The 22,299-nt window shown below is 37.8% G+C and overlaps 1 protein-coding gene across 1 annotated transcript in view; it reads left to right on the top strand.

Moving 5' to 3' along the window:
• LOC124789901 (hemocytin-like) overlaps positions 1-22,299 on the top strand; it is a 543,737-nt gene that overhangs the window by 411,197 nt on the left and 110,241 nt on the right. The window contains exons 55-58 of the mRNA XM_047257418.1: positions 2,261-2,386; positions 7,724-7,938; positions 11,410-11,615; positions 13,452-13,634. Coding sequence (XP_047113374.1) covers positions 2,261-2,386; positions 7,724-7,938; positions 11,410-11,615; positions 13,452-13,634 — 730 coding nt within the window. The remainder of the gene's footprint in view (positions 1-2,260; positions 2,387-7,723; positions 7,939-11,409; positions 11,616-13,451; positions 13,635-22,299) is intronic.

Here is a 22,299-nt window from a genome sequence, read left to right on the forward strand (position 1 = left end):
GATAGGCACTTGGTGAAGGGAGTGGCAACTGACCCTTAACATAGACAAATGTAATGTATTGCGAATACATAGAAAGAAGAATCCTTTATTGTATGATTATATGATAATGGAACAAAAACTGGTAGCAGTTACTTCTGTAAAATATCTGGGATTATGCGTGCGGAACGATTTGAAGTGGAATGATCACATAAAATTAATTGTTGGTAAGGCGGGTACCAGGTTGATATTCATTGGGAGAGTCCTTAGAAAATGTAGTCCATCAACAAAGGAGGTGGCTTACAAAACACTCGTTCGACTTATACTTGAGTATTGCTCAACAGTGTGGGATCCATACCAGATCGGGTGAGATAGAGAAGATCCAAAGAAGAGCGGCGCATTTCGTCACAGGGTTATCTGGTAACCGTGATAGCGTTACGGAGATGTTTAGCAAACTCAAGTGGCAGACTCTGCAAGAGAGGTGCTCTGCATCGCGGTGTAGCTTGCTCACCAGGTTTTGAGAGGGTGCGTTTCTGGATGAGGTATCGAATATATTGCTTCCCCCTACTTATACCTCCCGAGGAGATCACGAATGTAAAATTAGAGATATTTGAGCGTGCACGGAGGCTTTCAGACTGTCGTTCTTCCCCCGAACCATACGCGACTGGAACAGAAAAGGGAGGTAATGACAGTGGCACGTAAAGTGCCCTCCGCCACACACCGTTGGGTGGCTTGCAGAGTATAAACGTAGATGTAGATGTAGATGTATAGGATAGAGTAGCATAGTGTGCTGTTCAGACTGGTCTTTGGGCTGAAGACCACAACAGCAACTACTTTTCATAGCCTTGTGAACACACCTGTTTCCGAATTTGCCCAATACATCATTCTATCAATATAATGCCAGCTTCCTCTTTGCAGAGACCAAATCCATCACATGGTGAACTATTTGTCAGATGATTTTCATTGTATACCATCTGACATGTATTCATGCTCAGCTTTGCATTTCAACGTGGTGATCTTTAAGCAGTTGTTGAGTGTGAATGGATACAGAGTTTGTATGGATAACACCAATAACAAGCAGTATGCAGTCAAACAGCTTTTTCTGCTACGCAGTAGAAATGACTTTGCTACCTGCTTCACCACAACTAATTTCATTTCTTACTCGCAACACCAGAACTTGGACACCTGTAAGATGACATATAATTTTCCATATTTCCAAATTTGTTTGTTGAAAGCATTTGATGTCCTGCTACGTCTCCGTTGATCTTGGAGTTTTATGTGGCTTTCATAATAAATCCTGATCTGTCTCATTCCAATCTCTCCAGGATAGCCTGCATTGCTTATTGAGATGTGTGTGTGTGTGTGTTTAATGGATTTAGAACATTCAGTGTCAAGATCATTAGTGCCATCTCATTGAGGTCATCATGGATGCACCCACACATGTGTTATACAATTATAATGTCATCTATTCAAAATCTGGCATCATGAATGAAGAGACATGACACGACCATCAGTATGGTGGTAGCATATGAACCAGTGGTAGAATTGTGTCCATGGGTGGAAACCTGTTCTGTTTAGAACTGCTACCCTTTACAGATGTCATGTGTATAATGCATAGTGCTGTGAAGCACATCACACAGTGACATGATTTTTGTGGCCCACTTGACATGTAAGTGTTGCACATATATTATAATACACATTTCTCTGTGACAGCATATGTACAAGGCAAGTTCAAACACCATGCACATGCCCAGGTAATATAAAGTCCATTTCTCACATGTGTTGATGCATCCTGTTGATGTGCATCCTGCTGATGATTACTACCTGTGTAGAGCATGCATCCCGATCATTCATGAACAACATTTTGCCTGAGTCTTAATTTTCCTCTTAATCGCTTAAGGCTTCCTGTACTCTACATGGTGATGTTACATAGTAAGACAGGTTTGTGTGTGTGTGTGTGTGTGTGTGTGTGTGTGTGTGTGTGTGTGTGTGTGTGTGTGTGTGTGTGTGTGTGTGCAAAATGTATGAAAATGTATTTTTACATTCAGAAGACATGTTTGCCACATTCTGTACATTCTGCTACTTCAATGAATGTAGTATGAGTGTAAATTATGTCATAAACTGTAACAACATTTTGTGATTATGAGTCTTATTATAATACCTTACAGTAGTATTATGAATATTGTCTGCTGTTAAACTGAATATTTCCTTCGTTTAATGTTTTATCTTGAGGTAGACAAAATTAACCATGATTTTTAAGCTATAAAATATATTCTTTTTTCAGATTTCAAACATTGCTTCTGAGAACAAAGAATTTATGGTAAACCGTGTTGGTGACAGTTTGTACTTCCAGTCAAACCGATATGGTTTCTGGGTTACATGGGATGAGCAAGCATCAGTGAAAATTGGGGTATGTAGTTTTTTATTATTTAAAAGTTTGCTCCAATAAAACAAATGCACAAGCTTAGCATCATTATTAGGCGACAAAATAAGTACTCTTGCTGCACTTGAGCAGAATTACTCATTTTTGTTGATAATTTTTTATAGTAACAGTTGAAAAACAAGTGTTCCATACCAAGAAATCAGAATAAAATATTGATCAAATAAGACAGTACAATAATGTGGCAAGCAACATGTGGTGCATTACCCAATACTTCTTTCTCACTAAAGTGCAGGAACTCAGTGTAACATTAATACTTGGATACAATACCTCTTCAGACAACCTATGCCTATTCATTAGCTTTGCACAACTTCATTACATCTCATAAAGGCCTTCTTTGGTTCATATAATGTAAATTTGGTAGTCAGAATATTTTTACACAGCTAGTGATGCTTTTCAAACCAGGTTTTATATTCAACAATAAGAATTGGGTAGATTACTATTCACCACATAGAGGAAGTATTCAGATAGGCTCTCAGACAAAAAACTCCTTCCGAATTAGAAAACATATACATATTCACACAAACACAACTCACACACACATGGCCAGTGCCTCTGGTCATTGGGATCTGACTGCGCCTGCAACTGCCGTGAACAGCAATCTGCTGGTGTGGGTGATGGGGGTAAGGAGGAGATGTGAACCAGGAAGGGGGAGGGATAGCAGGTTGGGGGTGATGAAAGATGCTATGCTCCCTGTGGAACCATGCAGGGATGTGCTGGGGACAGGATGAGGTGCTAAGTACCAAGATGGGAAGCTGTCCTGCGGACGGGGGATGAGACAAGTAGACAAGAGGAAAAAGACTAATAGGTGTGTTGGTGAGATAGAAGTGCTAGAGTGGGAGCAGGACAGGGGATAGGAAGGTGAAGGACAGAGACTAGGAGAGATGGAGGCCAGGTTGGTTGGGAGTAAATGATACATTGTAGGGAGAGTTCCAGTCACATGCCACCTCTACCATGCCCACTGTCTGGCCACAAAGGAACACTCCTCTTGTGACTCAGGACTGTACAAAATTAGTCACATTCTCCGCCAAGGTTTTGACAATCCCTTTCCATGCCTTGAAATGAGAAATATCCTCTGACTATCCTTGTCACCCACCCCTTCAATGGTGTTCCACCACCCACCAAACCTATGCAATGTCCTTGTCCATCCCTGCTCCACCCCTGCTCCCAAATCCTTGCCTCAAGGTTCACTAGACCTAATGCAAGAGCTGCCCCATACATCTTCCCACTACACCTACCGCCGTCCTAGTTACAGGCATCTCCTACCCTAACAAACCATTGCTCTACAAACTATGCTGAAAACACTGTGCCACTTTCTGTGTGGGCATGACGCATGACAACTAACAAGTTGACTTTCTGCTGGGCATGACAACTAACAAGCTGTCTTTCTGCTCATGAGTGGCCACCACCAAACTGTGACCAACAGCCAGCTGCTCAATGTGCTGTGCTTCACTTCAATGACCACTTTACAGCCTGCATCACCTTGGATTCTTCCTGGTGACACAAGGTTTTCTGGTTTGCACAGGTGGGAATCGGCTCTAAAATATATCCTTTGTTCCTGTAACCCTCCTGACCTCAGCCTTTGCTAGTCCCTGTCCTCTATCCATCTAAACCCTTCCCTGCTCCCACTCCAACATTAGACACTCTTCCTGTCCTACCAACCACCTTCTAGTGTTTTTCCCCTTCTGCATTTCTCGCCTCTCCCTTCCCTCCCACTCTACCCCCCTTAGGACAGCCTCCAGACTCAGCACCTAGCAGCCCATCCTGTCTGTCCCCACTACATCCCTGCATGCTCCCACAGGCAGCACAGCACCTTGCCCCGTCCTATCCTGCTATCCCTCCCCTCCCCCAGCCCCTTGCCTGACCGTGTGTGTGTGTGTGTGTGTGTGTGTGTGTGTGTGTGTGTGTGTGTGTGTGGTGTGTGTGTGTGTTTTTTTTCTACTTTAGAAGAAGGTCTCTTTTGCCTGATATCTTAAATGTTTAGGAATATTTTTCATTGTGACTGTTTGCAACTTATAGCCTCATCCATATGATGCGTAGCAGCCTGTCCTTTTCCTATTGTTCTTATTCTTTCCATTGTCAGGTTTTATATTCCGTGTACTATGGTGAGGTGCAATAACCTGTTTTCATAATAGTTGTATTTTGTGACTTGCTATAAGTAACCTCTTAGCATTATATTGGAGGATCATTTGATCTAAGTGATACGCCATTTAAACCATCTCTCTGTGAAACCATGCTCAGACTACACTGTGGCTTTTTGAGAGCCAGAAACCTAGTCTCAAAGTTACCTACATCATGCAAAAAGAAGACTCTCAACTTGAAGTGACAAGTGCTATCTCTTAAGTGGTCATATTATGTGTTTGTTATCCTTGTGACCCAAGAAGTGTTAACAAGCACTAATGGAATGCTACTTCTTGTGCTGTTGTGGTAATTGTGACACTGTGCTGCATATTGTGTTCACATTTCCATAGGAAACAAATGAATACCTTACCTCACTGGATACACATTTTGGTGTCTCCTGCATTTTTTAACTTATTAACCATAGTGGTGGGTTCATTGCTTTTAACAATTTTGAGTAGTATTTTTTGTTACAATTATTAAGCATTTTTGTTGATGACTATGCTACTCAAATTGGATTATATATTTCAGTAGAATATTCTGTGTGGATACAAAAGCTGTGGCTGAAAAATTTGTCTCTGTATATATAGCCCGTATTTATTGTGGCTTCTTATAGTATAATTCTGTAAGTTCATAAGTATCCTAATATTCCTGTACTCTTTCTAAGAAGCAACTGAGTGAGATCTCTGCATCTGTAAGCAATTGAATATTCCAAATGTTTGGTGATGCCACTTCATTGTAGCTAGATCCTGATTTCAGTTGTTGCAATTTAATATGGTGCAGTGTATACTTTGATCAGAAACTGGATTAATAATGTTTTGTTACTTACTGATTAAGTATTTTGTGTTTTGTTATGTTTTGCAGAGGAATGCACTTGATATATCATCAAAAGTGGATACACTTCAGTGTTGGAAAGTTATTTGAATGCATTAGTTGGTTTTATTGATGAGGTCGTGCCAGTTTTGTACAGTGAGTCCACTGACTCTTGAAACAAGAACCTGATTCAATTTTCAGGTTTACCTATTCCTCAGTGCTGATGTGTGCAACTGTTTGTACCACAACTAAAATAGCCACCAGTAAGAGCAAATATCTTAAACGAGTCAATGAAATACAAGGGGTATCTGAGAAAAGTAGCAAAATATGGATTGGGGTGGCATTTGTCACTGGTGCAGTCATCACCTGCATAGATTCCAGATACAAGAGGTACTATAGAATGGAAGCAACAGCTTCCTCAAATGATCTCAATATGAAGTACCCTACCAGTCTACATAGGTAATGACATTACCTATAGACTAGATTCAGTATTTAATAAATTGGAATTTTTTCCGTGCAACTCCAAAAGGAAATTTTCATAGGTAGCAATTTGTCAAGGCATCATAAAGACTCCTCAGAACAACTGCTATGTCATTACATCTTTTACAACTTCTCCTTCATCCAAATATTACACTATGAATGAGATTTTTACTCTGCAGCGGATTGTGCGCTGATATGAAACTTCCTGGCAGATTAAAACTGTGTGCCCGACCGAGACTCGAACTTGGGACCTTTGCCTTTCGCGGGCAAGTGCCCTACCATCTGAGCTACCGAAGCACAACTCACGCCCGGTCCCCACAGCCTTACTTCTGCCAGTATCACGTCTCCTACCTTCCAAACTTTACAGAAGCTCTCCTGCGAACCTTGCAGAACTAGCACTCATGAAAGAAAGGATACTGCAGGGATATGGCTTAGCCACAGCCTGGGGGATGTTTCTAGAATGAGATTTTCACTCTGCAGTGGAGTGTGTGCTGATATGAAACTTCCTCGCAGATTAAAACTGTGTGCCCGACCGAGACTCGAACTTGGGACCTTTGCCTTTCGCGGGCAAGTGCTCTACCATCTGAGCTACCGAAGCACGACTCACGCCCAGGCCCCACAGCTTTACTTCTGCCAGTATCATGTCTCCTACCTTCCAAACTTTACAGAAGCTCTCCTGCGAACCTTGCAGAACTAGCACTCCTGAAAGAAAGGATACTGCGGAGATATGGCTTAGCCACAACCTGGGGGATGTTTCGAGAATAAGATTTTCACTGTGCGCTGATATGAAACTTCCTGGCAGATTAAAACTGTGAGCCTGACCGAGACTCGAACTCGGGACCTTTGGCTTTCGTGGGCAAGTGCTCTACCATCTGAGCTACTGAAGCACGACTCACGCAGGAGAGCTTCTGTAATGTTTGGAAGGTAGGAGACGTGATACTGGCAGAAGTAAGGCTGTGGGGACCGGGCGTGAGTCGTGCTTCGGTAGCTCAGATGGTAGAGCACTTGCCCGCGAAAGGCAAAGGTCCCGAGTTCGAGTCTCGGTCGGGCACACAGTTTTAATCTGCCAGGAAGTTTTTTATTACACTATGGTTTGTAATAACACCTGTTAAGGTCATGTCTCACAACATCAACTCAGTAGTGAACACACCCCATAATGGAAAATCATCTGATAAGAGAAGAACTTACTAAAATGAAATTAAAAGCAAATAATAGTAGGAACAAATCATCATAAAAGCAAATAATAGTAGGAGCAAATCATCATAAAAGTAGCAGGGAACTGCAGTCATATTTTTGGAACAAAGTTGGCAGTTCTGAATGAATGACTACATGCTAGGTCTTTGCAGATTATCAAACAGCAAAATGGCTTACATGACACTATTTATACTGTCTTGCTTCAGTAGAAAGTGGATATTTTGTGTTATTGGGCATACAGTCAAAGTTTTTTGTGGTGACATATGGAACACCTTTTGAATGTGCCAATAGCTTCTGTGATAAATAACAAAAGATTTTTTACCCCTTTCGGTGTGTCCTCTGATCAAGATGGCATTCCCCTTAAAAGTCTCATGTTTTATTTTCCCTAACCCAGTGTCCAAAAACTAGTGAATCTTTTCAACTTTTCATCCACTGTATGTAGAATATGCTTTTGTTGTGGTAGATGTAGGACTAGTGTCTACTGTCTGTCAGTGAGATGCAGAAGGATGCAGTTTTTTTCTCAATATTTATCTGAGTGCTGTTATAATTACTAAAACTTCACTGTTGTGTCTCTGTAAAATAGAACATTGAGATATTTATACTGATTTATTTATATCATGTTAAATAATGGGGGATTAAAATAACAACAAATGTATTTCAGTAAAGATTATTTCAATTTGATTTCATTTATTTTTAAACCAGGTGACAGGAAAATTAATGGATGCTGTAGATGGTCTTTGTGGTTTCTTTAATGGCATCCCAGGAGATGATAAACGTACTCCCAGTGGTACACAGGCACTGACTTTTGAAAGTTTTGGTGATAGCTGGATGTTGGGAGACAACCCTGAAGCTTGCAAGCAATTGGCATGCCCTGCAGATATTCAGAATGAGGCATTCCGTCTGTGCAACAAAGTCAAGTATGAACAACCAACAATTACTTATTTCTCATTTGTATTTTAGTTGATTTTGTATGTCATTCATGTTAATAGACTTCAGTGACTGAAAATTATGCTGCATAAATAGAAGTTCTTTTCAACAAATCAGCCATGGAGAACTATGCTATCAGAATAGACATAAAAGATAAGTTAGATAAAAACTATGAATTTTTAATATTATTTGAAATAACATGCCATTATTTTTAAAGTTTGCAGTAGCAGAATAATTTGTAATAATAAAAAAGTTGCTTCTAACTCCACTCTTCGCTCAAACTTCACATTACAAGAAATTGTGAGGAACACTGTGAGAGCTTACACTATGAAGCCTGCAGGATTATGTGGGGAAAAGAAGTACCTCCTCTAAATGCAGGTTCCATTGCATCCAGTATGAACATAAGAATCAAGTTTTATCATTTTTATAGTTACATGTGGACATTGTGATGCTTAGAAATTGAATGATATTATCGAGGTAAATTTTCTTTATAATACATTGCAGTCACTTCTTCGATATACTGGCCAAAAGATTAAATTGGATTTTCTTTATTGTCGGAAGTGTATAGCATAGTTGCTATACAAAAGGACACTATTACAAAATTTTAAAAAGAAGATTGATTTTGCTGTGTAATATTTGGTGATAAAATAAGTATGGAAAAATTGGTAGATTTTTCTCAGTATTGTGTGCTACTCTGAGATCATACCAGCATTTCTGCAGATGTTTTAAACAGTTTCAGTATACATACCAGACTGTTTAGTCTGTAGTAATTTTTTGTAGCCAGTAATAAAAACTAATTTCAAGAAAATTGCGGCTCATTCAACTATAAGACATGCAATGAGAAGTTCTTTCACTTAAGAGTAGTGACTGATTGGAATTTTTTAACTATTTGTGTCTATTTTATTTTATTTCATATTCAGGTAAATTGATAAGTGTTATTTCTGATGTGAAGATACATAATGAAAAATTTACTCTGTTTATGTGCTCTAATTTCTTGTATCTTACCTTTGTGGTCCTTACATGCGTTGTATGTTGGTGGGAGTAGAATTGTTTGGCAGTCAGCTTCAAATGCCAGTTCTCTAAGTTTTCTCAGTAGTATTCTGTGAAAAGAATGTCACCTTCGCTCCAGGGATAATCATTTGAGTTCCTAAAGCATCTCCATAACACAAGTTTTTAGGATCTACTGGTAATGAATCTAGCAGCCAGTTTTTAGGATCTACTGGTAATGAATCTAGCAGCCTGCCTCTGAATTGCTTTGATGTCTTCCTTTAATCTGGCCTGGAACAGATCCCAAACACTTGAACAGTACTCAAGAATAGGTTGCACCAGTGTCCTATATACAGTTTATAGAAGAACCACATTTTCCTAAAATTCTCCCAATAAGCTGAAGCTGACTATTTGCTTCCATACCACAGTCATCACATGGTTGTTCCATTTCATATTGCTTTGCAATCTTATGGCCAGATATTTAAATGACTTGATTGTGTCAAGCAGTACACTACAAATGCTGTATCTGAACATTACAGGTTTGTTTTTCCTACTCACCTACATCAGCTTACATTTTCCCATGTTTACAGTTAGCTGCCATTCATTACATCAACTGGAAATTTAGTCTAAGTATCTTGTACCTTCCTGCAGTCCTAAACTTTGACACCTTACTGTACACCACAGCATCATCAGCAAACAACTGCAAATTGCTGCCCACCCTGTCCTCCAAATCATTTATGTATATAGAGAACACCAGCAGTCCTATCACATTTCCCTGTGTCACTCTTGATGATAACCTCGTCTCTGAGGTACACTCACTGTCGAGGACAACATACTGGGTTCTATTGTTTAAGAAGTATTTGAGCCACTCACATCTGTGAATTTATTCCATATGCTTGTACCTTCATTAACAAAACTGCCTGCAATGGGGCACCATATCAAATGCTTTCCGCAATATGGAATCGTCCTGTTAACCTTCATCCATAGTTTGTAGCATATCACCTGAGAAAAGAGCAAGCTGAGTTTTGGACAAGTGGTACTTTCTAAAACCATGCCAGTTCATGAACATAAGCTTCTCAGTCTCAAGGAAATTTATTATATTCAAACTGAGACAATGTCCAACGATTCTTCACCAAACTGAAGTTAGGGATATGGGTCTGTAATAATTTTGCAGCTCCATTCTTTTTCCCTACTTACATACAGGAGTCTTGTGTGGTTTTTTCCAGTCACTTGGGACTTTGCAATGGGTGAGGGATTTGCAATAACTGCAAACTAGGTAAGAGACCACTGCCATAGAGTATACTTTGTAAAACAAACTGGAATTCCATCTGAACCTGGTGACTTATATGCTTTCAGGTCTTTCAGTTGTTCCTCTATACTACGGATGCTTATTGCTATGCCATCCATATTTGAGACTGTCTGATGCTCAAATGATGGTACGTTTGGACAATTCTCGTGTGTGAACAATTTCTTGAATGTGAAATTTAAAACTTAGGCTTTTGTTTTGCTATCAGACTGGTCAACAAGGGACTGGATGGAAGCCTTAGACCCATTTAGCAATTTTACATAGGACCAGAATTTTCTTGGGCTCTCTGTAATATACGATGGCAGTAATTATTGTATGCTTCATGCATACATGTTATCACAGGCACATGAATCTCCACTAACCTTTGCTTGTCATCATTTATGCATTCTCTTTTGAACTGAGAGTGCAACAGCCTCTGCTTTCTCAGCATTTTCTGAATTTTGTTGTTAAACAATGGTGAGTCTTTTCCATCCTTAATCCACATACTATGCACTTAACTCTCCATACTATGATTTACAGTGTGCTTAAACTTTGCCCATAATTCCTCTACATCCATCTTACTAGAACTAAACAATGTCAGTTCAGTATCTAAGTGAGGTGTTAACAACTGCTTATCTGATCTTTCTAACAGAAATACTCTCATAGCCCGTTTCTACACTGACGTTGTCGATAAAGTCCAGCCTATTTGTAACTACAAGGTTTAAGATTTTTTCCATTGCATATGGGCTGCCAAACTAGCTGCTCAAAACAGTTTTCCAAAAATTTGTTTAAAAATTTTTCAGAAAATGTATTCAAAAATGATGTAAAAGTACTTTATTGGATGAATAAAATTAATAAATAATGAAAATACCAATACTCAGTGTCTCAATCAAAGCCTGATGTTGTCTGTCAAAAGAGATAACTTGTTTATCATAATCAGCTGCACTTGGTTCTAATAATAAATGCTCAGAGCGTATACATATTGTTCACATTATTCTGCAGTCTGTGACTTACATTCATTTTCTGTGTTTCTTGTGTAATAAAAGATAATTTTTCAATGAGAGCAACATGGGAAGTCATCATTAAATGATTTATCCTGCATATGCAGAAGAAATCTTTCCTCATTTTGGTCTTTTTGAATCATTAACATTATGCAGAGCTTTTTTTTTCTCTCTCTTTCTTTTTCAAGGGATCCTCCATTATCTCAGTGCGCATCTATAGAGAAACTCAATCATTTTGTGTCTGACTGCTTGGAAAGCATGTGCACCTGCTTACAATCCCCAGTTTCTGACCCAAATGGCTGCCACTGCAAAATTTTGGAGAAGTTTGTGAGCCAGTGCCATTTGCAGAACAGCAGCTTAGATCTCACTGGTTGGAGAATCCAAAATGATTGTCGTAAGTAAATCCTATTATTATTATTATTATTATTATTATTATTATTATGTTCTGCCAAGCATCAAAGGGGAATTTAGTTAATGGTATATTTGTTTTGTTAGCACTATCGAATAATTCACTAACATTTTCCATGATGTCCTGTTTGATGACAATATGCTGCAGCTCCTGCTGCAGCATAGACTGAGATTAGATTCAGTTTGCTACACAGGTATAAAGTGGAAAAAAAACTTTAGAGTAAAACAAAGTGACAATCAGTATCTTTATGTCCCCCAAAGCCCTGTAAAATCATAACATTAATATTTATTATTATTATTATTATTGTTGTTGTTGTTGATGTTCTTGTTGTTATTATGCCCCTCCCTTTGACATTCTTTGGAAAATTTGTATCAGTAATTAACACTGCAGTTCTTAACACTGTCACAGTTCTAGAGACACTAAGAACTTGTGCAACAGAAATTAATCTTTTGCCAGGCAGGAAATCAAACTGTCAGCCTCGGTATCTGAGTGTCAGTGCAGCTGACTTCCATCTGGAGGGCCTGGGTCTGATTCCCAGTACTGCCAGGGATTTTTCCTTCATGGGAGGACTGGAACAGGGTGCACTTAGTCACATGATGGCAGTCAAAGAAATTTTTGCCTGAGTAGTAGCGGCTCCAGGTCACAAAAATTGACAGTGGCAGCAGCGGCTATGTGTTTACCCAGTGCCCCTCCATAAAGCATCCAATGATGCCATTGTCAGAGGATGGCATGGCAGTCAGATGGTACCAATGTGCCTACCATTGTCTGTGGATGATCTTTACTTTTACGGGTTTGTAGGAGAATGGAAGAAAGACAGATGACCAGGGAATGACTCTAAATCCAAACACTCAATTTGAAGGTTCGAAAGAAAGTAGGAACAATGTAGTCAAAAGCTTCATGTATTTATGCAACTTTGTTTCTTCAGATAGTACCGTTTAACGAGAAGCCACCAACACAATGCAAGCAGTGTCCAAATTCTGTCAATCTGTTTGTCAGTTTCTGTAGAACATCTCATTAATTATAAAACATATTTTAACTCAGTTTTTCAATACGGTTCATAAAAGTTACATGGAGTGCACCAATAGCAGGCATTTCTAGGCAAGCGGAATAACATTTGTCTGTTCGATCCCCAAAGGTTGAAATAAAAAATGAGGATGTATTGATAGCAACTTGTTTTGGGAATATACCAGATTAATGTAAAAGATTATATGTAAATTGAAAGTGGAGAGGGGAAGAAAGGAAAGAAAAGGGTGGGATCACTGCTCTCAGCTGCGTCAGGTATCAGTGGCATTGAGTGCAAATATGTACCGGACCGCGCTTCGATCCCAGGATCTCCTGCTTACTAGGCAAGTGTGTTAACCACAGTGCCATCTGTGACACAGCATTAGCACAACTGCACGGACTATCTCGGTATGTTTCACGGCTAATCCACATTCCCATCAAGCGCCACCTGTCTGCAGCCCCTGTCTATTTCCTCCATATTCGCTCTCTGAGATTCCCACAGGAGGTCAGACGTAATTGGGCATCTGCATGAAAGAAGGTGAATGCATTGCCCATCTAGGCCAATCAAATTTTGGGAATGTGTGGTCTTTGTTCTTTTGGACATGTCTGAAAGAACAGACACCATGCATTCATCACACCGAATAAAACACATCATTGTTCCCGATCTTTAACTTCATAACACTCCATCATCAGCATTCATCCTGAAATAGGGACTTTATTGCTACCTGCGGAAATAATTTATGGAGTGGTAAGTGCTATACTTTAGTTTTGTTAATAACCTGCGATTGGCTTTAATGTATTCGTATCTTTCCTTCACAGCCGCCTCGTGCGCACCTCCATTGCAACATCTGGAGTGTTATCGCCGAGAATGTGAACCTACGTGTCATACACTTCGAGAACCTTGCCCCGTCACAAGTGAGATTTGTTTCTCTGGCTGCTTTTGTCCAGATGGCATGGTTCGTCGTGGAGACACATGTGTCCTGCCAACAGAATGTAGAGATTGTAAGTGATACTGCCTCCTTTCATTCTTTGTGTCATCCCGTTTTGAAAGTTTTAATTTTTGACATAAAATTTGCACATCCTTTATTTTTGAATGTTTGTGTATATTTGAGTGAATCCTCCTCTAGAAAATAAATTGGTCTTCGGTTTAATCAGTAAAATTTCACAAAGCAGATAACAATTGAGGCATTCTCTGGAACAACAACTTAATCGAAATATATTGGTATCGAGATACAAGTATCCAACTTTTTAAATAAAACAATGGAAAATCAAATTAAAAGGAAAGTAGTTCTCACCATATAGGCACACACACACACATACACACACACATATGCATGCATGCAAACGCAACTCGTACACACATGACTGCAGTCTCAGGCAAATGAAGAGTGTGGCTCTAGTTGTCTGAAACTTTTTAAATAGTTTTTTATTCATTTCAAACTATCATACATGAACAAAATTTCAGTCAAATATATTGTGACTTCAGAATACATGACATGATAGTTTAATATGGAAGAATTACTGTTTACTTGCATTTCAGCTAGTAATTGTTCCAGAGAACACCTTGAATTGAATTGAATTGAATTTCATTTGATCCTGGAAGATTACATTGTGTACAGTAAATGTACGTGTAATATAGGACTTGTCAAAGTATTAACATTCCTTATCACTTATTTTTCTACACCTTTAGCTTAAATTTTTATATCACTGATAATGAGTAACAATATATACAAATTTAATGGCATAAGTATTCTGCAACACTGTAAAACTCTTTTTCAATGAGATAGTCTTTAAGTTTCTTTGGAAAGTCATTGTGAAGTACACTGTCTTGCAGGTTTTTGGGCAGACTTCTTAGTAGTCTGATACCAGAGTACTGGGGTCCTTGTTCTAGCATTGCCAGTCGGTGGGGTATGCTCCGTACTTCATTCTTCCTTCTTGTATTGTGGGTGTGTACACTAGCATTTGTAATCCAGTCCTCACTACCTTTTGTGATGTACATTATTGTTTTGTATATCTAAAAAGAAAGATGATGAAACTTACCAAACAAAAGCGCTGGCAGGTCGATAGACACACAAACAAACACAAACATACACACAAAATTCTAGCTTTCGCAACCAATGGTTGCCTCGTCAGGAAAGAGGGAAGGAGAAGGAAAGACAAAAGGATATGGGTTTTAAGGGAGAGGGTAAGGAGTCATTCCAATCCCGGGAGCGGAAAGACTTACCTTAGGGGGAAAAAAGGACAGGTATACACTCGCACACACACACATATCCATCCACACATACACAGACACAAGCAGACATTTGTAAAGGCTTGCTTGTGTCTGTGTATGTGTGGATGGATATGTGTGTGTGTGCGAGTGTATACCTGTCCTTTTTTCCCCCTAAGGTAAGTCTTTCCGCTCCCGGGATTGGAATGACTCCTTACCCTCTCCCTTAAAACCCATATCCTTTTGTCTTTCCTTCTCCTTCCCTCTTTCCTGACGAGGCAACCATTGGTTGCGAAAGCTAGAATTTTGTGTGTATGTTTGTGTTTGTTTGTGTGTCTATCGACCTGCCAGCGCTTTTGTTTGGTAAGTTTCATCATCTTTCTTTTTAGATATATTTTTCCCACGTGGAATGTTTCCCTCTATTATATTCATAACATTATTGTTTTGTATATATACAATGATGAAAAAGTTAAGATACCTAAATTCTTGAAACAGTTTCTGCATGTTTCAGAGGTCTTTCTTCTTAAAATGGTCCTAATTGCTTTTTTTTGTAATGTTTTTTTTTTTTCCATTTCAGTTCATAATGCACAAGAATACCTAAGAATCTAGCAGATTCTACTTCTTCCAGCCTTGTTCCATCAACCTCTAAATCCATGTCTACAGCCTTTTCCTTGTTTTTAAACACTGCATACATAGTCTTTTTTAGATTTATAACCAGTTCATTTTCCAACAGCCATTGAGCTGTGACATTTGCAGATATGTATGCTCTTCTCTCAAGCTGTTCCATATTTTGGTCACTGTTTAGTACTGTCATGTCATCAGCATACAATATTTTCTTTTCTTCCTCCTCAACACCTATAGCATTAACAAATACATTAAATAACAATGGAACCATTACCAAACCCTGTGACACTCCGTATTTGATGGGTTTGGTTTCTGACTGGTACGAGTTTCCTAATGATACATACTGCTTGCGGTTGCACAAGTATGATTTTATCCATTCACCTCAATTATTACTGGATTTGTGGGTAAACCGTATGTCAGAATTGTAGTAACTGTGAATCCCTTACAATAATATAGCCTATTTAATTTGCTTACTAATTAACATTCATTTGTAAAATAACATTTAAATGTCTGTTTTTCGCATCTTCAGTAAGAATGTTAGCTAGTGTCTAGACATAGTCCTGACACCATACATAATTCTATTACATGGAATCATAATTCAGTTTTGGTGAAGAAACCACTTTATCAGTAGAGTCTGACCAACCTCCTTCACCACTAACCCTGTCAAATTATTTCATTAGTGGCTGGGAGGCTTATTTTAATGTGAGACAAAGTGATAATTAGTCCCCAGTCCTCCAGTACTGATTCAAGTTCAGGTGATATCCCATTACACAAAGGAACCCCCTCATCTAATAACTTAACTGGAAATGTCCTACCACACTGGCCACAGTTGTATAGATTAAAATATTTTTTTTTTTATTTTGTTTCCACTACTATGCAGTTTCAGCTGTGAAACCATAGACATTTTATTTGTGTAATGCAACCCACAACAAAGGAAACACTTAGCTGAGCTCTGTGATGAAAGAAAGATATGACACCAAGTGTATCTAGAATAACAGCAGTGTAAGATACCAATTAGGACTGTAAAACACAGTAGGACCATAAGGAAGCACTAGCTCATTGCGTTTGTACACTAATACATGGTGTGCTGTATCACTGTTGTTCTAGATACACTTAATGGATAACTTTAATCATGAAGTCCACCCAAGTCCCTACTTTGCACCATTGTGTCATGTAATATTTCTTCACAAAGTCTCCAATACTGAAGTACTTACAGCTATAAAAGGACCAAAGAATAAGTACTCCAGTGGTAGTGACAACATTCCTGATTTAATTGTAAATAAATGTGGAGAATCCATTGTAGAACCCCTAACCCACATAATAAATGCATCCTTTACAAATGGAGTTTTCCCTGACCTACTAAAGACTTCTAAAATTACCCCACTTCACAAAAAGGACTCTAAAAATGATGTAGCCAATTACAGGCCCATAGCAAAACTCAGCTCATTCTCAAAAATACTTGAAAAATTATTTTACACCAGATTGGAAGACTTTACTAATAAACTATCCTTATTGACAAACCACCAGCATGGTTTTAGAAAGCAAAAGACAACTACCACAGCTATTTATGAGTATCTCAACAAAACCTTAAAAGCACTGGATAATAAGGAAATCACTACTGGTATCTTTTTAGATTTATCCAAAGCCTTTGATGTAATTGACCATACCATACTCCTTAAGAAGTTAGCAAATAAAGGTATAAGAGGAATTGCAAACAAATGGTTAGAATCTTACCTGTCAAACAGATTTCAAAAAGTTGAAATTAATTTTGAAAAAAAGAATACAACCACCCATCGATCTACTGTCCACTCCTCTGACACAATGCCTATTAGATATGGTGTGCCACAAAGCTCAATCCTCGGACCCATACTGTTTCTGCTATACATTGATGATATAAGCACGAAGCTTGCTACGGGACATACCACACTATTTGCCGGTGACACAAGCATACTAATAACAGGTACTGATACAGAGGACCACAACCAAAAAATTAAACCGCTTATGTCGTCACTCAGCAAATGGTTCAACGAGAACAAACTGATTATAAACATACAGAAAACAACGTACATCAACTTCAGACTCTCATCCCAAAAACAAGAAATGCCTGATGTGATTCTAAATAACCAAGAGCTTATGTGTGTGGACTCTATCAAGTTTCTTGGCATATGGCTTGAAGAAAATCTTAACTGGGAGACTCACACAAATTATATCTCAAAAAAGCTCTCAACTGTGTGTTACATTTTAAGGATACTCAAAAAATCAGTCACATAATCTGTTATCATACATGTATATTATGCTTACTTCCATTCTACATTACAGTATGGAATCATATTTTGGGGGAACTCACCTGGAGGTAGATATATTTTCAAAATGCCAAAAAATGCAATATGCATAATATGCAGTCTAAGACATAACGAATCATGCAGACAACATTTCAAAACAAATGGCATTATGACACTGCCCTCTGCTTACATTTATAATATCGTCTCATTTGTCAAGTCATACCTGCTAAACAATGACTGCACACTAAAATTCAATCGAGATATTCATAACTATGCAACAAGGCAGCAATCTGACCTACATATGATTCAGTCCAGAACTACCTGCTACCAAAAAAGTGTTTTAAGTGTTGGGATACAAATGTATAATAATTTACCCAATGAAATCAAAGCAACAAAGAACCCAAGAGCCTTCACACATAAGTTAAAAAAATATCTCTTGGACCATTGCTTTTATGCAGTTGATCATTTTTTTGAAATGAGTTAAAAATGTAAACAATATGATAAATGTTCAATTAGGTCTGAAACTTATATACTGTGCATGTGTATGAAATATACTGGACTACTTTACTCTTACATTTGTATTGGCTGTTTGTATTTTACCATACAACATTTGTATTTACTGTTTTGTTAAAGATAGCTAACTTCCTCATTGCAAAATAATGTAAAATCAATTTATTAAATATTACTTGCAGATATGTTCCCTTCACCTGTCCAATATCGTATGTACAACCTTATAATTCTATGATTTGTATTAACTGTTTTGTTTAAGATAGATAATTTCCTTGCTACAAAATAATGTATTCCTGCACCAGTGAGAATGAGACTATGAGGAATCAAGACCCAAGATACTGTCATCTCGTGCACACCCAGACACATAATATTCCCTCGCATGTGTGGAAGAACAGATATTAATGATGACTGACAGCCATTCAAAATTAATTCAGAATAAATTTGGTGCATGTGAATATCTTGGCATCAACTGAATTAGGTATAGATACACTCGCTATTAGTGACATATGAAAACTGTAGTACAGTACTAAATTAGACAACAAGCTTAGTACCTTTTCTCTATGCCTTTATCACCTAGAATGAAGATGATAAAGACATAGACAAAAGGCACAGCCATTCCATACGTCCACTCCCTACCACCTACTGCAGTCCTGTCACAGGGATCTCCTGTCCCATCAAAGACAGGGCCACTTGTGAAAGCAGTAATTTGGTCTACCAACTTGGCCGCCCTTCTACAAAACCATGACTAGTAACAAGCTGTCTGTCCATATGAATGGCCACCAGCACACTGTGGCCGATAGACAGCTCGACCATCCAGTTGCCATGCTTGCCGTATGACACACTGTTCTTGACTTCCATGACTGCTTTACAGCCTGTGCCATCTGATTCTTCCCACCAGCACCAGCTTTTCTGGACTGTTCAGGTTGTAACGTCTAACACACCTCACTGTGTCACTGTTGAATAATTATTAGAAACAAAAATGTTTTTTCGAAACGTCACATTTGTGCATCTACAGTGTTTACATCAGAATCAAAAATGGCTTTGAGCACCAAGGGACTTAACTTCTGAGGACATCAGTCCCCTAGAATGTAGAACTACTTAAACCTAAGGACATCACACACATCCATGCCTGAGACCATAGTGGTCGCGCGGTTCCAGACTGTAGCACCTAGAACCGCTCAGCCACTTCAGCCAGCTACATCAGAATCAATTTTCTTCAGCTTCAGTAAGTCTAAAGATGAGGGGAGAAGTGTTAGCACATTATTTGCAGTAGTAATGGTGAAAATAGTTATTTTAACTTATCTTTCTTCTCAGTGTCCATTGTAATAGTTTTCTATTGTTGGCACAGTGTTCTTGAGGTGTGTGATTCTCTTACATGGATGCTAGAGGATATTGGACATTTTAGTCTAATACATTAAAGACAATAATAAAACATTTCAGGCATTTGTCTCCACTTTTTAACATTTTTATTCCATGTCTGGAAATACTTTAACCCCCAACTACCTTACTAAACAAAAACAAAGATTTTACATATCAAAGTTACTCTGTAACTTGCATGTCAACAGTCTTTCCTTATGTCATTTTGGTAGTTCATAACTAACAAATCCAGTGTCAATAACTTAAGATGAAATTACAATTTTCAATTAAATCAGAAATAGGAACAATAATTGAGCTATTTGAAAAATAATCACATTAATAACAGTTGTGTTAGATCGGTCATGTGAACATAAAACTTTCATAACTGAATATAAAGAAAATGATATTTTGCCATTTTTTATTTTTTTATTTTTTTTATTTTTATATTTTTTTTTTTATTTATTTATTTATTTTTTTTTTTTTTTTTTTTTTGTTCAAAAGGTATAACCTACATGATTTCTTTTTTGATATTGACATAAAGCCATCATTATTTTTTGTCACATATAAAAATATTTGATAGGAACGATAGATTTTTAAGAGCTAAGTGATGCTGAACAAATTTTGCACAATAGTTAACTGGTCACAATTAATCACACCATCTCAATTTTAGGTGTACTGTCATAGGTCATGTTGGATTAATATTCAGATGGTCTTTGCCAAGTACATAATCTTTGTCAAACGCATAGTCTTTGTCAAATACTGTGGTCTTCCTGAAGATGTCGCATTACTCACATGAGAATAGTTGTTTCTGAAAAGACCGAATCTCTTTTTCCACTGTGCTTCTCCAACCTCATTTTCTCATTAGACAACACAAATGCTTCAAGCTCCTGAAAATGTCTGTTCTCCTCTATCAAACTGAAGAAAACATGTTGAAACTATTAACCAATTGATCAACATCTCCTTTGGTCCTGAAGTTTCACAAATCTTACCACAAAATCCTTTAATATTCAGGGAATGTTTCAAACAACAAATTAGCAATACCATAAGGCTAACAATGTTGCAAGACTGCACCACTCTGAAAATTAAAAATGGTTATAAAGCTACACATTAGCCTAGTACTTTAACAGAAACACATCTTTCAAAACTACAAAGTGCTGTATTCATTTAGGACTTTCTACATAGAATAATGCTGTCAAAATATTCCATTAATTACAACCTGTAAAATGAATTACAACACAGTATCTTTCTGGTTTCAGACTCTATAAATATAAACTGAAAATTTATGTTTTTGATTTCAAGCAGTTTCATTTTGTTAGTGTTCAATATATTCTACACTCAATCAGTATAAATTAAACATCAAATTATTGTAACTTTCAATAGTAGGCAAGAGTGTTCATAATTGCCACAAACATGACACCCATAAAATCTGTAATTGAATAGGTAAAACTGCTTCTTCTAATTAGAGTACATCTCATAATAAACTTCAGAAATGAAAAAGTGGTTAATCCTTTCTAACTGTGCATTATGGAACTACCTGAAGCTCATAATGAGCAAATCCATGAATACTGAAACAAAGATAGCATTTTAGTTGATGTTTGCTACAGTGGCATCTGGAATCAGAGAAAAACTATCATGAGGCCATATATTTAATAAATAAATAATGATAACTCTAGAGTGTAACACAAGGGACTAAGATAAAAATAAAAATAAACATTTTTAATGTTTAATATTGGGTGTAATGGTCAGACATAGACCCAGAAAACGATTCACTGAAGTCCTGAAGAGTAAATTGGCATACAAAGATATCAAGTGATGAAATGTAGGCACCACCTCTTGTGTACCAACAATACCTGTTCGGTTTTGTAGATGTTCAGCAGTTCTGATTGGGTGGTAATTATATGGACTGCCATATTAAAATGACATACTGTGATGTGTGATTAATATTTGACCTTTTGCAAGTATTGTTTTATACCACGTATGTACATTATGCATTTCTAATTTTTTCTTGCTTCGCTTTGATGTGTACATATACCATATAATGGTGTGAAACCAAAAATGGTAAAACAATAAAAGACAATTAAACAGCTGTGTGTCATGCATGGTAACAAATATTTAACATATGTTGGCAACTACTTTCAAACAAGTGTCCATCCTAACTAATGAGGTTTTGAAATGAAAGATTATATGAGGAATCTACGAATGTACTATAGGGTGGGTGAGAAGTCTCCATATCTCCCTAGTAGTGAGGAAGTGCCCCATCTCACTGCAAGCATGTGTTCTGTGAGACTCTCTCCTGAAGCTGAGGTGTTAACCATGTTTGCAATATGTGTAAATAATTTGTGCAATGGCAGTCCCTTCAAGAAAGTACAGTCCAACCAGATGTTGAGGTATCATTGCTGCCCGTATCATTATGTGAGGCGGGTTCCTTTCTAACTTGACTGTCTAGTGAGGATTCTCTTTGGCTCTTATGACAATATTTCTGACACACAAGTTGCAATAAATGACACATTGATATGAAAACATAACCTCAGCACATCTCACCGCATTTAGAAGTTGAGTTAACAAAGCACAGCGTGCTAAAACACACTCATTCCAGTCTGTATGCAACAACTGGCTTATGATTGTCAGTCTAAAAGTTCTGACCTTAAGGGTTTTTTTCATGCAAACTCGCATTGTCATCCTTGGT

Source organism: Schistocerca piceifrons, chromosome 3 (assembly GCF_021461385.2).
Source record: "Schistocerca piceifrons isolate TAMUIC-IGC-003096 chromosome 3, iqSchPice1.1, whole genome shotgun sequence".
NCBI lineage: Eukaryota > Metazoa > Arthropoda > Insecta > Orthoptera > Acrididae > Schistocerca > Schistocerca piceifrons.